The sequence below is a fragment of the Lepidochelys kempii genome, chromosome 2 (assembly GCF_965140265.1).
Source record: "Lepidochelys kempii isolate rLepKem1 chromosome 2, rLepKem1.hap2, whole genome shotgun sequence".
NCBI lineage: Eukaryota > Metazoa > Chordata > Testudines > Cheloniidae > Lepidochelys > Lepidochelys kempii.
Window position 1 is genome coordinate 265,776,251 of NC_133257.1, and position 16,600 is coordinate 265,792,850.

The following is a 16,600-nucleotide window of genomic DNA, read 5'->3' on the forward strand; positions in this document are numbered from 1 at the left end:
CTACAGGCGCCAACTTTCCAATGTGCCGGGGGGCGCTCACTGCTCAACCCCTGGCCCTGCCCCCACTCCACCCCTTCCCGCCCCCTCCCCTGAGCCTGCACTGCCCTCGCTCCTCCCCCTTCCCCCCAAAAGCCTCCTGCACACCACAAAACAGCTGATGGGGAGGGAGGGGAGGCACTGATCGGCAGGGCTGCTGGTGGGCGGGAGGCGCTGGGAGCAGGGGGAGGCTGATGGTGAGGGGGGTGGGCAGCTGACCTATTATTGTGGCTCTTTGGCCATGTACATTGGTAAATTCTGGCTCCTTCTCAGGCTCAGGTTGGCCACCCCTGAACTAGATGCCCCAGGGGCTTCTTCCAAGGCCTAAAGGTCAAAGTCCAGCAGATTTTAAAGGATTCACTGGTCGAGCGGTCTGGCAAGCAGACGCATGTTATATAAAGTGATGAATCAAAATTATTCTCTGAAAATCATGTGGTGATCAAATGAGATGCAAACCAGATAGAACGCCAGTGAAAGGCTGATTTCATTTTTGAAACTGAGGAGTCTAACTTACATATACATAACGACTGAATCAACGCAAGTTGCCACATCAAGTGCCATAACAATGTCCATATGCTTTTCTACCCTCTTTCAGAACAATTTTTGTTTAACAGGATACCTAGAAAATTAAATACAAAATAATAACCTTAAAGATCTAATTTAAACTGAAGGAAAAGCAATAGTTAAGACTGCCAAGTCTGTCCCTAAATCATCCTACTGGGTCTAGGTAAGGCAGCATATTTGAGATCATTCTGCAGCTCTAAGGAAGGAGTATCAAGTTTAATGGAATTTTCTTTTAATGTCTCGCTAACAGAGTTTAATTTTTTTTTCATTTAGCAGGATAGAACATAGATGAAGAAAAGACATTGGACAATTAAGACAATGAATATGAATGTATGAAAGTTACAGTACAACAGGGAAAGAGTAGAACTCAACAAACCAAGGATGAAGGCTGGTCTGGTGTAATGAATATGGATGAACAAATGTTACTATATGGGGAGAACGGTAAAAAGGTAATCATGTATCTTCACAGGTATCTCAGCATGCTAGAAGACTGCAGTAGAGTAACTGCTCATTTGACTCTCTATTTTGAACTTTTTCCATCTTCTGATTATGAAAAATCTGTATTTGAAACTCGTCAATAAAACTGGGTACTGCCACTTTCATGCCTACAAATCCATTCACACTTCAGTTTGTGCAGCTACAAAATCACACAAACACTTCTCTGGAACTTGTATCACTTGGCAAGGTTTGCAAATTAAGGGGGGAAATTACCAGTTGCATGGACTTTTTAAAGATCCGTCTATGTCTAATTACAAGCTCAAGAATAAGAAGAAACTTAAGTTTTATCAACAATATTTGGTCACTGCTTTCTACTCTTCAGTGCCAAAACAGAGCTAGCAGATGCTGTCCAGAGGAACACAATAAAAATGCAGGAAATAATATGTGCACGTATAATTCCACTAACCTAGATGCGGCGCATGGCATCACATTTATCATTTCTATTTCTGTCCCTCTCTCCTCCGCCTATTGTTTCTCCTCTTCCTCTCTACCTCGTTTTGCTTATTCTCTAAACCTCTTTCACTAAAAACATTGGCTTCTTTTACAGCCACTGAATCAAAGCTCGTTGCTATTGTGTTCTCTTCCCTCCCATCTTCCCTTATTAATTGTGAATACTTTCTCCATCCCAGTCATAACTCCCCTCTCTTCTCCCCCCATTCCACTTTCCTCTTCCCTGCTTGTCTGTATCATGTGCTGCTCTCATTTTCTTTGAACAGCTCTCCCCTTTCTCCTCTAGTCATTCTGTGGACACCATGAGCTACGAAGTGACACTTGTTATTGCAAGAGCTACCAAGCGGGGGGAAGAAAAACGAAGCAAGGAGGTGTGGGCAGTGCAGGCTAAATAAATGCGAACACGGTTGAGTTAGATTACCCACTAAGCAGAGCTATATTTTCATATGTATTATATGTAATTCATATTTTTCTTAATTTGAGGTTGGTATTTGTATAAGGTGCAAGACAGCCATCCCGGGAAATGGAGTTTTATCTATAGAATAGGTATGGCCTGAGAAATTGTACTTGTAAAGCTTCTCAATGCTGCCTCAGTCATGACTTGGAAACACCATTTCTAGGGGCGAGAGGATAGGTTCAGTCTGCACGGGCCAATCAATCCTTCCCATCTCTGCTCAGGCTGCTAATAATCATGCTATCTGATTTTTTTTCTAAATGGATGAGGGCTCTTTTATACTGATACTGGGAAGCTGACTGCAACAGAGACCAAATCCATCTCACCTAGGCCAAATTAGGACAATTACTTAATCACTGGTTTCAGAGTAACAGCCATGTTTGTCTATATTCGCAAAAAGAAAAGGAGTACTTGTGGCACCTTAGAGACTAACCAATTTATTTGAGCATAAGCTTTTGTGAGCTACAGCTCACTTCATCGGATGCATACTATGTCTTCTGCAGTTTCCACAGTATGCATCCGATGAAGTGAGCTGTAGCTCACGAAAGCTTATGCTCAGATAAATTGGTTAGTCTCTAAGGTGCCACAAGTACTCCTTTTCTTTTTACTTAATCACTGCTGACCTCTGAAATATTTTCAACTGTGACCCAGAGTTCAAAGCTAACTTAACCTTTACTGATCCCATGAGATACCCAGTTCAGAACGGTACTCAGAAAAGTACTATAAAAAATGAGTACGCTGTAATTTAAGTGCATGCTCTAGGAAGCCTAACAGCTATAACCTAATGCTTTTGACCTCTCACCAAGAAGGTTATGAGATTGTCTGCATACCCAAAAGTATTGTGAAGAAAGATGCCAGAAGCTTAGCGCCACCAGCCCTACAGAAGTGCATATATGATGCTAACTTTATTGCAACACCACAAATTGAGTTGCTATTGCCAATTCTGTTAAAGTAACTAAATTCTCTCTGAAAAGCCTTTTGAGATTATTAGTATGAAAGAAACAATATAAAACAAAATTGAAACTAATATTTCTAATACTTTAGGCTGCTGAGTTCAAACCCAGGCAGGGGAAGTCTCAGCTAAGAATCCACAAGAGCGAGACTGTCTTCAAAATATCAGCACTGTTAAAATGAAATAACTAAACTTAAAGTAATAAATATAAAGTATTTGATAAGATAAAGATTGAGGAAGAAGATCAAAAGAATCTGTTGAGGAAAGCTCAGCCCTTTCCTATAAAATACTGTGATCCTCCTAACACCATGAGCTTTTGCGAAGTGTAAACGAGTGTGAAAACACCCCACAAATTAGGGTTAATGGTCAAGAACACCAGCCCCCTCAGATACCACAAGGTGAAAAGCACTGGAATCATTAGCCATCATGCACCATACAGTATTCATAATAAATGTAACTAGGTACTCATCAGTCCCACAGGGGCCTTACCTGTTTCCTTTGAATCCTGTTGTACAGTAGCACAGTCCAGGTTCTTGCACAGGCTAAAGAGCATATAAGTATTGCATTTAACCACCACCTGTTACCTACTGTGTGTTCACCGACCCTTCCGGTACATTTTCAGCATCAGGAGATACATGCACCATTTCCTCTTCCAACAGGAACTGTGTGCAAAAGCCTATGCTGAAAATTTACCTCACTGGATATTGTGAATGTTTGTGTTGCAATGAGGTATGTATTATCAGCCAATATTTCGCATGGGTTCAGGCGTCAAAACGTACAAGGCCTTGCAACCCAAGGCAGCTGTCCTGTGTATAGAGGTATATAAAAAGATAGCTCACTTAATCCTTTCATGCCAGGAGTAGGGATTTTCCCGGAGCGACATCCATTGCCGGCAATGGACGCACCAAAATAACGTCGGCATCAATGAGTTAACCACCTCTGTCCTCTTTTCACCTATTATATTTCTCATGCATCATCCAGCTTCCCAACCATCTTCCTGTTTCTTCACAGTATGCACGCTATGTTCTCTCCCTTCTTCAGCACGGAGTTGAAAATGGAGTTGAGAAAAGGAGACACATGGTCAGCTGGTGATGTTAACAAGCTCCTTGCTGCCCTGAGAAGCTGGATGGAAATGGTTGAAATTACAAGGGGGTCATCATCAAGATCGGGGAGGACATAGCTTAAGTTACGAGATTTCACAACCTCCCACCCACCCCTCCTATGGCACTATTATTGCAGATGACTCAAGTTCCACAACTCAATGAAAAACCAGCTTAAAAGAGCTTGGAAGCACCTGAAAATTCACCTTGCTGTCTTCCTGCTTTGGTGATGGGACAAAGTTGATGGGAAGACACACCCAGCTCCCACAGAAAGTCTAAAGGATCAGGAGACAGGGTAACTATGCATCCCCCTTTAATCTAGAATATGATACTCTACTAATGGCCTTCCTGTAGCCTAAAAGTCTTAAGACTTATCAGCCATTTCAGAGCTCTAGTATCTTGGCCTGACAGTTAGCCCAAAAGACAATATGCAATACTCTAACAGGTGAAAGTTGGACAGAAGCAGTTAACTCTTTTAGTGCCATGATAAAATACAGTACGGAATACATCCAGAGGGTCATCACAGTTCCCCAAGAACACTTGGCAGAATAAAAAGGTTTTCACAGACTTAAGGCTTGCTTCTGATTTCAGATACATGGTACATTATAATTCAAGTACCACAAAACCAGCTGTTGGGCAAATATACCCATGTACCCAAGATCAGAACTTTAACCCATGTTACATAAGGTTATTAGTGTCCTCAGAATTATATCAGATAAGTTGCAACAGGGCAGACCCCATAGGGAGGAAGTCAATCCACATCTCAAATAGCAAATTTGATGGGTAATGATTCCATAGCTGACCACAGGCTTGAGCCAGTGGGTTTAGGTAGCTGAAGTCTGGGCTACTCCAAATTCAACAGAAACTACAAGTGTGCTGGGAGTCAGCACTTGGTGTTAAAATGACACTGTCAGGTCAAATCTGGTCCCAAAATAAGGTTTTATAAATCTTAACACCATTAGAACGCAAGATTTTCCTTAAAAACTTCAATAAAATTGGTTTTTGAAACAATTATTCCCCAACTGTGTTTGCAACTCAAACAATACAGCATGAGATCCTGAAAATGAAAGTGGCTAGAAAGAGTATAAACAAAAAGAAAGCTGAATAGTCCATAACTGTCCAAGGTGAGAAAAATTCAAGAACAAAACAGCATAAAGTGAATAACTTTTTTTTAAACTTTTCAGTTTTTATAATACATGGTGTTAATTACATAAGGAAAATGTGTTTTGTTTTGTTTTTTAATATTTATTTATTTATTTAACCTGACAGTGTCCCTTTAAGTGAAGAAATCTTCAACCCCCGATTAATTAAACAAACTGCAGACTAAAGCTGTTAACCAATATACTGTAGATACACAGGTTTAAAAAGGGGGGAAAATACACACAAACTTATTTGCATATATAAACATATTTTAGTGCCAGGTTTCAGAGCAGCAACGGTGTTAGTCTGTATCCACAAAAAGAAAAGGAGTACTTGTGGCACCTTAGAGACTCAAATAAATTTGTTAGTCTCTAAGGTGCCACAAGTACTCCTTATATTTTAGTGCATAATTTGTAATTTACAAAGGTCACATCTTTTCTCTTATTAGGTTTACAACATAATTATAGTCAAAACTCCGTAAATGCACACAAATTAGAGATTATTTTGAATAGTACACAGGTAAGAGAAGAATTTCTTTCCTACCAAAAATGGATAATTTTAGGACTGTTAACACTGGTGGCTATGGAAGCTAACAGAGTCATAGGAAATAGAGTCTCATGAATTCACGCCTAAACTGATCTCCAGCAAAGGCCAGGAAGGAATATCCCCATTCATGTACAGCACTGCCCAATGAGGTGCATTATCAATTCTCTCTACTAGACTCTTCTGAAACATCAAGAATTGGTCATTTTAAGGGGCAAAATACTACCATCGAAGGCCTTATGGTGTGTTGTCTGACAGGAATGTACACTACAAGAGAACTTCTTATTAAGGGTGGGCAAACTCTTTTCTTAAAATGAAGGCTACCTGTACCTTAACTAACCTAACCAAGAATAAACCCTTTTGGAAGTACAAGAAAATTTCAGGACTGCATTTTCCATCTCTCCCACAAGGAGGCCACTGGGAGAGGTCAAACTAGAGTCCCTTCCCATTAGTTCCTTTTGTTATCATGGCTGCGGGAGTATGAGGGACAAGTGTATACTAAGCCTTGCAATCCTCTGTTCAGCACCTCCCCTCTTCAGGAGCAACTCTTTCATTCCAGTGCAGTGGCCTGTAACATCTCTGCAGGGTCCCAGTGAAATGCCACTTTCAAATTTAAAACTAAACTCCCACCCTTCCATTCCTGCAAGAAACATTCATTCTATGGGGATGGGGTGAGGGTTTTCACTGTACCATCGAGAACTCTAGGACAGATGATTGAGTGTTTTAAATTTTCAAGTGGCAGACTGTTAGGACTCACTGGGTCCCACTGGGCCAGAGTAGGCTGTTCACAGAAGAGATTCATTACCAGAGAAGGCCACTCAGGTGCTCAGAGGAGAGGTCAGCTTGATGCTGGAAGAAGGAAGCAGCCTGCCAGCCACCACCTCCCTCACCTGCCAAGGCAACACCGCAGGTAAGGTACAGAGACTGGAAAGAGTGTATGGAGGATCACAACCCCCACTGCTCAGTGGCAGGCTTCAAAGTTTCAGATTAGCATCCAGACTTTTATGTTTAGCTGATCTGAACATAAAACTTCAAATCTTTGGAAGTTAACTCAACACTAGCAATAATGTCAACAGAACAGAAAGTTGCTGGAAGACAACCTAACGCTACATAAAATTGCAGATGAAAAGCAAACATTTGTAGGAGAGGCCACACTGACCATCTCGAGATAACTGAATTTAAATCTAAATCAGACATTTGGTATAACATTCAGATGTACGCTGAAGCTGCTGAGCCAGAATTGCTCACTGCAATATTATTGCCCTGCTATTTTCTGGCTAGTTTAGAAAACAGGCCTGCAAGTTAGCACCAGCCAACCAAAGACCAAATCATCAAGAAACAGCTTTTTAAAAAAATAAACTTAAACTGAACTGGATGAATAAGCGGTCTTCTCAGTGGTCAAGTTGGCATGATTCATCTTTGATCAATGAACACCACACCAATGTCTAGCAAACTAGCATAAATCCCATAGGGTATAATTTGAAACAAAAGGAAATTCACAGAAAGTACCTGGAGGTGTGTTTTTTGGCTGAAATCCCTCACTTAGGGAAGGCGTTCCTATTTGTTTGGCAAAAAACATTTGCCAACAAGGCAACAACTTAGTCTTATTTATGTTCAACTGTAAACAATTAAGTTTTCCCTTTATAATACAACTGTCATCGCTTCAGTGAGCTACTGTTCCTCTTACCTTTAGGTCTTTCCAGCAGTCCAGAAGCTTGGTAGCCAAGTCACTCATATCCACTATTTTGTCAGTCTGTTCTTGGCTCCTCTCACTCTCTACATCAGACACACCCTCCTCTTCATCTTGAGACGGTGTTTCCATTGCAATGGGCTCTTCTAGCTTTGTGCCATTGCTCTCTTTGGCCTCTGCTTCAGGCTCAGCCTCCAGCTCAGCAGCCTGAGGTTTGCTGCTGTCCACGGCAGCATCAATGGCAGCTTTGATTTCCTGTTGTGGCTGCTCCTCTGTCACCTCTGCAGGCACACTGTCCAGCTGGTCTAGGTCTTCTTTGCCCTCCTTTCCCTCCAGCTCGCTGGTGGTATCAGAGATTGCACTGTCCATGCTGTTTTCGTTTATAATTTTGAGCCTTCGAAAAACAAGTTTCTTCGGGGTATCTGTGTCGCCTTCTGTGCTCTGCTTGATGGAAGGATCTGGTGTGTTGAGTGGCGTATGAGCCCGTGATGTGTTCTCACTGGAATAACCATCCCCCTCACTGAGCTGTGGGACAGCAGTCTTGGTCTGAGCCCAGCGCTGGATAATTGGAAGCACTTTGCTCTCCTCCAACATGTTTTTATTGGGTATAGGCAAGAGCTCCAGAGTCTTCATAATCTGGTTAAAAACACAAAACCACAGCAGTTATATTTAAAACTGTCACTTTGCACTAGTTTTTTTTTAAACCTCTGACTTGGCAATAGCAATTTCTTCCAAATGGAGGGGAGTTCTTTAGTATATGCCAGAGCCATATTCATACTGACACAAGTTAGTAGAGATGCATTTGCTGTAGGGGCTGAATGGTGGTAGAGAACTTTTGCTGACTACTATTGACACCAAATAAAATATATGGGTGGAAAAAAGGACTAAAAGTATTCAGGTCACAACTGCAATGAGTTCAGAGGGCTCAGACATTTACAGCTGACCATGCATATCTTGAGTTTCCATGTAAACAAACCCCAGGTAGAATAACTCTCATAAAAATGTGTTGACTATTTAAATGGTTAACGTTTTAACTTAGGCTTTGGTATAGAAATCACACTTTTATATGGTTAAGTTAATCGCTCTCTAAACTGGCTTTGATTGCATACTAAACATCGTGGGTCAGATTTTCCTCTTTGTAAATGTTGCAGTGATTATTTTATTTTTAACTATATTAATGGAAGAAGTTAATAGAAACTGATAAACAGAGATAAATCAACTGTAGGAAGATTTGAACTTACTAACAGCAATATTTGAAAAGTTCTTTTTTCACTAGACAGCAGTATTTAAAACATCTATTGGATGTCACAGAATTACACAGATTAGCTGAAGGAAGACCCTGACATCATTCTCTTGGGTAGAACGTCACAACTGCCAGCACGGTGTAATCATTGTATGACACTTAAAACTAGACTGGACAAGACACTAGAGAAATGTACTGTGGACAACAACCCTGTGCTGGCGGCAGAGAGAGAGAGAGAGAGAGAGAGAGACTGGATAGCTTTACATTTCCATCTATAACATCCATGATTCTATGATCATGTAGATTTCTGAAGCCCACAGAAAATAAAGCCAAATACTATTACAGAAATGTGCCTTTTTTTACAGGTTGCTGCTAGTTTAAAAATCTAAATTTTAAAGAAAGCTAAAAAATTAAAAAAAGTGTTCCTAGCTAAACTGTACCATGATACATAGACATGCAAAAATTAGACTTTATTTACTGTATGATGTGCATCTTGAGTGATTAAATAAAATAAAAATCACTCCACATACCTTCTGTACAAGAAGAATTAAATTCCCACTCCTGGTTTTAGGTTCTCAGCACCTAACTTGCAGGAACTCCTATTGTTTTAGTCTTCTGAGGTCACTAAACCAACTCATGAGAAGGCAGCAATTCCTGATCTAAGGCCCCTTGTGCCTCTAATCACCAGTTCATTTTTCAAGCAAATGACAGAAAACAAAAGAATTAAAAAAACAGTGCCAAAAACTATGCACACTGGATCCATTATAAGTGACATGCCTTCTAAGAAGAGGAAGTACATTTAAGTCTATGAAAAAGCTAGAGGCTGTCGTGCAGAAAGACAGGCATGAATCATTCCCTGAAGAAATCTCTTCACAGGTGGAGAGATGAAAACTGAGAATTCCTTGGACAGGCAAATCAAAGGCTAATGTGTCGCCAGAAGAACTTCAAATGATGGTGATATAAAGTCTTGGTTTAAGCACTTCCACTTCAAGGTGCATTGTAGATGGTTTGTGAAATTTTAAGACATTTTGCCTCATATGAGCACTGTTGTTCAACGTCTGAATGGTCTCAACATCCAGGTGGCTACATGGAGTGAGTCTGAATGTCTGAAACATCGAGCTTGAGAATCTGATTCCACTCCAAATTGAACAAGGGAGAACAGATGATGGGACAGGGCTGGACAGAGGTCTACTCTGAACTCTCACAGCTCCAGACTAAACATAATGTAACTCAGCTTTGCTGTCCAGAATTCAAAACCACCACAGATGTGAGAGTCCCACCAGTGACAACGAGGAGGGTAATGCCAAGTCAGTCCTATCTCAGGAGCTAAGAATAGAAATGGCTATACGGCTTCCCCACTCCTTCAATTTGAAGACTCCCTCAGCAGCAAGGGCACCTGAGGACACATGGTACATGTACTTGTGCTCCACTACTTAAGAGACTGGCAAGCTAGTAATGTGGGCGTTACCATCCACTCTGTTCCATCCACCCAAAAGAAGATGGTGCCATGGCAGAAGGGAATTCTTAAGCTAGCTCATAATCTCTGCCTTGAAGTCCATGAAAGAGCAGCTCAGATACTCCAAAGAGGATGGTTGTCACAGCAGGAATTGTGGTCTTTCTCCCCAGGCCCAGTGGATTCAGCCTTAGAGAGGTCTTTTAGGTAACCCACATAACCTAATGAAGAGTCTATCCTCATGTAGCAAGCTCAGGCTGATGCATTAAACAGGTGTGGAAGGGATGTTGACTCAGCAGATGTCAATTACAGTTGCATCAAGGCCATTGGCACTGAAAAGAACAACAGCGTCAGAGTAAGCACTGATGCTGACTGCGCTGAATCTTGTGGGATGTGTACAGGATCCTGATGGGCCCATAAGCTCAGAGTGTGCACTGTGATAGCGCAAAAGTTTAACAGCCCAGGAGATTAGTACATCTCACCCATAGCTGAGGCAGCGTGACAATCTGGCCCAGGAGAACAGATGTTTTATAATGCTAATGAAGCAAGATCTTTGTCAAGATAAGGACAGATGAGACATGGATGATGGAGTCAACTGGTCTCCCCACCCCATAAAACATTACCATATTTATAGCAGAAAGAAGCCTTTTTGCCCCCTATTAACTTCAACTGGAGGGAGTCCCTAGCCATTTTGGAAATGTCAAGATGTCTGCATAGGGACTATTTTATTAGGCCTACACCAATAGACTCTTGATGACCAGCTGGGTTACCAGATTCTGGAAACGTTCATCCCAACTCACAAAGACAATACTAAGATACTAGAGAGCCAAGTGATAGCCTATTGCAAGACATCAGCCATGGCTCACATCTACCATAACGGGCATTTTACAAACAATCTAGGCTCCTTCTCAGCTATTTCTGTAAAAAAAATATTGTGAACAGGGACAAGAGAAAAAGAAAAGTAACCCATGGTTGCAAGAGCCTTTGGATTTCACCTCTATGCAGCATTTTTTTTTAAAAAAATAGATAGGTTGTAAGGAGAGGGTACCACTCAAAGAAAATCTGAGAAAAATAATCTCACGATTCTAAACAGCTGAGAGAAACTGCACTAAACTAACAGCAGTGATATAAAAGAGAGCTCCTCTATCAGCAGCTATGAAAAATGAACTGACGTTTAGAAGTAGTGATGACCATTTATTGTGCATGTCTTCAGAACTCGAAAATTTTTGGAATTTCTGCTGTCACATGCTGGCCCCAGGAATGGAAAGTAGTTCTTCTGGAGAAAGAAGAATTGTATGTTTTGGCTACAAGTGTCTCTATTAATAAAGTAAACACCAAAATGATTTTTGTATGTGATGCTAAGGTGATTAAGTACATACAGAAAACAGCAGAAGAAAATAATTTCAATGATAGATATTGTCAGAGCAAACTCTGGATCCTTCAGCCAGTCCCCCACTCCTGAATAGCCAGTAATAGCAGTGCCCTTTTTTAAAGCTTGGTATGTGTCCCTTAAGTTTAAGGAAAATCAAAGGCAAATTCCTTCCAGGTATTTCAAGCTTTCTGTATATGAACTAATGTACTTAAAGAAAAAAGTTATGGGTTTATCTGTACTTTATGTTAAGGTAAAGTACCACATATGACTTTCATTAACACGTTATGTATTGTACTTCACTGTCTGTGGACTTCAAAATGAAGTTAAACACTAACTCAAGAAGGATGTTGAAATTGGAGAGGGGGAAGGATAGCTCAGTGGTTTGAGCATTGGCCTGCTAAACCCAGGGTTGAGAGTTCAATCCTTGAGGGGGCCATTTAGGGATCTGGGGCAAAAATTGGGGATTGGCCCTGCTTTGAGCAGGGGGTTGGACTAGATGACCTCCTGAGATCCCTTCCAACCCGGAGATTCTATGATTCTAAGAGTAACATGAATGATTAAAGGATTAGAAAACCTGCCTTACAGTGACAGATCCACGGGGCTCAATCTATTTAGCTTCACAAAGAGAAGGTTAAGGGGTGACTTTATTACTGTTTATAACAGGGGTGGCCAACCTGTGGCTCCGGAGCCACATGTGGCTCTTCGGAAGTTAATATGCGGCTCCTCGTATACGTACCGACTTCAGGGCCGGAGCTACAGGTGCCAACTTTCCAATGTGCCAGGGGGTGCTCACTGCTCAATCCCTGGTTCTGACACAGGCCCCGCCCCGGCTCCACCCCTTCCTGCCCCCTCCCCTCCAGAACCTCCTGCATATCAGGAAACAGCTGATCGGGAGGTGCGGGGAGGCACTAATTGCTGGGGCTGCCGGTGTGTGGAAGGCACTGGGAGTGGGGGTGGGAGCTTACCAGGAGGTGAGGGGGAGAGCTGCTGACATATTACTGTGGCTCTTTGGCAATGTACACTGGTAAATTCTGGCTCCTTCTCAGGCTCACGTTGGCTACCCCTGGTCTATAAGTATTTACAAGAGGAACAAATATTTAATAAAGGGCTCTTCAATCTAAAGATATTACAAATTCAGATGGGAAAAAAGCCACACACATTTTTACCAGTGAGAGTAATTAACCATTGGAACAACTTACCAAAGGTCGTGGTGGATTCTCTTTCATTGACCATTTTTATTTCAAGATTTGAAGTTTTTCTAAAAGATCTGGTCTAGGAATTTTGGGGGGCAGTTCTCTGGCCTGCATTATGCACAAGGTCAGATTAAATAGCCACAATGGTCCCTTCTGGCTTTGGAATCGATGCATCATATTTTTGTTCATACATACATGATCACGTTCCCTCTTCTCAGCAATTACTACAGCTGCTTTGAAAGCTTCATGTACAAATAGTGACTGGAAATCCTGAGACAATTACTGACCTCTAGCTGGAGCTTCAGGTTGTTCACAGTGCTTCCCCTTCCATCGCCCAGCTCAGCCATCCAGATCCAGAGGAGAGACAAGCCATGACATTCCAGGAAGGACTTCAGGCAGGCTTGTGAGTGTGTGTTCTAGAGGAGACATTTACAGAGAATCCATGGAAACAGTCAGCAACTTCCTCAGAGACTAAAACCTAATTTGCACATCCTGACATTGCTAACTACTGAACTGCGTGCATGTTAGTGACAAAACTCAATGCTACTAAAAATGCACACAACGCAGACAGCTAAGCCGAGACATGTGCCAATATCTAACAGCATCACCGAAAATCTACAGGAACTTTAAAGTGAACAGGAACAGCTGTTTTTAATGCAATAGTGCATGCAGAAAGAAAATAAGCCTCCCTGGTAGCCAGCTGGTATTACAGCACAAAAACTTAACAGGAAGTTAGAATGAGCAAATAGGTTTCAGAGTAGCAGCCATGTTAGTCTGTATCCGCAAAAAGAACAGCAGTACTTGTGACAACTTAGAGACTAACAAAACACTACAGAAGTTTTAATCTCCTGCTGATAATAGCTCATCTTAACTAATTAGCCTCCCAGTTTGTATGATAATTTCCAACTTATCTGCGTGTGTATTATATATATATAGAGGTGTGTGTGTGTGTGTGTGTGTGTGTGTGTGTGTGTGTGTGTGTGTGTGTGTGTGTGTGTGTGTGTGTGTGTGTGTGTGTGTGTGTGTGTGTGTGTGTGTGTGTGTGTGTGTGTGTGTGTGTGTGTGTGTGTCTTACTATATGTTCCATTTATGCATCTAATGAAGTGGGCTGTAGCCCACGAAAGCTTATGCTCTAATAAATGTGTTAGTCTCTAAGGTGCCACAAGTCCTCCTGGTTTTTTTTTTTAGTGAGCAGATAATTGGCCATAACTAATAATCTTTTCCACTAAGTCAGAGACACAAAAATTCAGGATGGTTTTAGAAGAGAATTGCAAATAAGTTCATTCTAAGATGTCCAGGTTATTCCCTCTACATTCGTTTCCTTTTAAATTTATTTTATCAGACATCTTAGAATATTGGTAACAATTATTCTCATCTCAGCCAAATCAATCACTGCTTTTGGATGATTTTGTCAAAATGACCCTTTTAAGTTAACGTCTAGAAAGGACTGTGCACGTCACCTTTCTAACCCTCCAAAGGGCAAAAAACTATGGCTAAAGGGTTGGAGCTACACAGGGTCTAAAAATTCTTTAAATATGGCTGCAAACTTACCCTTTTGCCACACTAAATATAGTAGCTCTTCCCTCCAGTTTATATATTGGCACAACTGTTAAAACTATTTTCCATTTTTCTCCCTCTCCCTCACTAGCCTTTAAACACATTATTTAAAATAAAAATACTTCACATAATTTCACTTCCCTCCTCATTCAACATGGCTGGGATCTTCTCACCTGTATGAGTTTCAGGCATGTGAGTTTCTGCTCCAAAGTTTCAATCCGAACCATCAACCGGGATAAACTGAGAACTTGGTTCTTATCTGAAAGCCCCTCTCCATTCTCCAACAGCGCTTCCAACTCCCCATCCACCTACCACGTCAAAGGAAAATGATTATAAAACTCACAGAACACCCTATCAGACTCACAAGATACCATTCAATCAGCTGTTAAGAGAATTTATTCTCTGGATTTGAGGTTCCACAAGAAGTCTCTCATGACCAAATCTCATACACTGAAAGGGAAAAAAAAACCCTAGTTTTTATGTATACTTGATTTCATCTATAGCTTTTTTTATTTGTCGCCCCATAGTTCTCCTCTGACTCTTTCAGTCATTCCTTGAATAAAGATTCAGAATACTTCACACGCTGTGCTTTTCTCTCAGGTTAGCGGTTTAGACCAGTAAAATTGGGGTGGGGTGTGGGGGGTAGAAAATCCGATTGCCTTCTTGGGAGCAAAAATGTGTGCAACACAGCATCTTCCATTTAGACTTGAAGCTTCAGCTTCTGCCACACATTCTAACCTTATGCACTGCCTATGTCCTTTGTTGTGTGCATTTAACACATGCAGAATGCTCTGCAAAGGAAATTCTGGCTGTACTATTTACCAAGATATTCTGGTTTCAAATTTACCTTTTCATATATGAAAACAGGAGATGCTATTTAAAACATGGCTAGGGCTGCTTCAATTTAGAACACCCAAACCAAAGGTTTCTCTATATCCAAGATATACACAGGGGCAGTAATAAGAAAATGTTCACTCTGAAGTTTATATGAACAAAAAAAAAATTACCTGGGACAAATATTCATGATCTAATGTGGCAGTAATTAATATTTTAACTCTACTTTATAAGTGATGACGACGTGTGGGATTTGACCAGGCAGTCTTCTTAAGCAGGTAGAATATGGAAGCTTTGGCTTGCTCTGTACTAAAGGCAGCTCTGTCCCTAATGGAAAGCCCTCATGGAAATCTGAAACATAGGACGATAGTGGTCTGATCTTAAGTCAATGTGATTGCATTCTCTGATCCAAGGGTGCAAAGACTTGGATATCTGTTCTCAAATTAAAACTGAAAGTTTTTTGATCAATACCTTATTTAATGCAGAGAATTGCAACACCCTGTGAATACCTTAAAATGAAGTTTGCTGGAGAGAAGCATATCATTCAAATGTAATTTATAACCTATTTTTAGGAAGACAAGTAGGAAAACACTTTTCTCGGAAAATGTAAACATAGAAGAGGTCAATTTTAAGAAGTTTAATTCCCTGACCACCCAAACAGAGATATGGTCAATAAAAAGGAAGCTGCTAGCTTCAGAAGGCAAAAGGGTACAGAAATGTAAAAGCAGTTTTCAAGGAGGGTAATTAGCATTCCCATAAGCCAAGAAATAGCTACCTTTTACAGATAGTGAAAAGGATCCCTCCAGTTTCTTAGCGGAAACTTGTAATCAGGAGGTAAAGCATTCCCCCCCCCACACTTTAAATTGTGCTTCTCATGAGAGTTTCCTGGGGGGCTTGTCATCGTCACTGTAAGTTCACCACTACAACCCAATCAAACTATTGAATTCAGATAAAGACCTTGATCAAAGTTATTTGGAGGAAATAGTAGAAGGCCTGATGAAACCTAGGAAAGGCTCTCGTTCTGTATAAATGAAATGTATTACATGGAGCAGCAAATACAACAATTAAAACTGATGTCAAAGCAGATATAATGCACGCTCACACTGGCCTTTCAGCCAAGGTGAATGCAAGTTCAAATCTAACACCACAGCCTCAAGGCTCACCCACTGCAAGAAAGCAAGGAACGGTTGCACTGGTTCAACACCTCAGAGGATTGCAGTTAAACCAGTGCAGTTGTTTCCTGCAGTGGGTGAGCCCTGAAGCTGTGGTGAGAGATTTGAACTTGCAATCACCTTGGCCTAGAACCAAGGGAGCTCGCAAAGAAGTCACACGAGCATGCATTATATATTAAAAAAATCATTCTATCCTATGCTGGCCTTAAGTGTGCTGCATTTGCTTGTGTTTTTACACGTGTGTAAAATAGGGTTTGCGGTTGGTAATATACTGATGAAACCTTTGGGCTCACACTAAACTTTCTTTGATCCCAGAAGAGATCTGTCCCCTTCTTAAGGCTGCCTTTTG

The 16,600-nt window shown here is 41.1% G+C and overlaps 1 protein-coding gene across 6 annotated transcripts in view; it reads right to left on the reverse strand.

The window, feature by feature from the left end:
• The window catches only part of SETD2 (SET domain containing 2, histone lysine methyltransferase), a 153,608-nt gene that overhangs the window by 78,070 nt on the left and 58,938 nt on the right, over positions 1 to 16,600 (reverse strand). For all 6 annotated transcript variants that reach the window (XM_073334861.1, XM_073334859.1, XM_073334863.1 and 3 more), the window contains 3 exons: positions 14,419 to 14,553; positions 12,976 to 13,104; positions 7,425 to 8,063 (listed from right to left, as the gene is read on the reverse strand). In XM_073334861.1, coding sequence (XP_073190962.1) covers positions 7,425 to 8,063; positions 12,976 to 13,104; positions 14,419 to 14,553 — 903 coding nt within the window. The remainder of the gene's footprint in view (positions 1 to 7,424; positions 8,064 to 12,975; positions 13,105 to 14,418; positions 14,554 to 16,600) is intronic.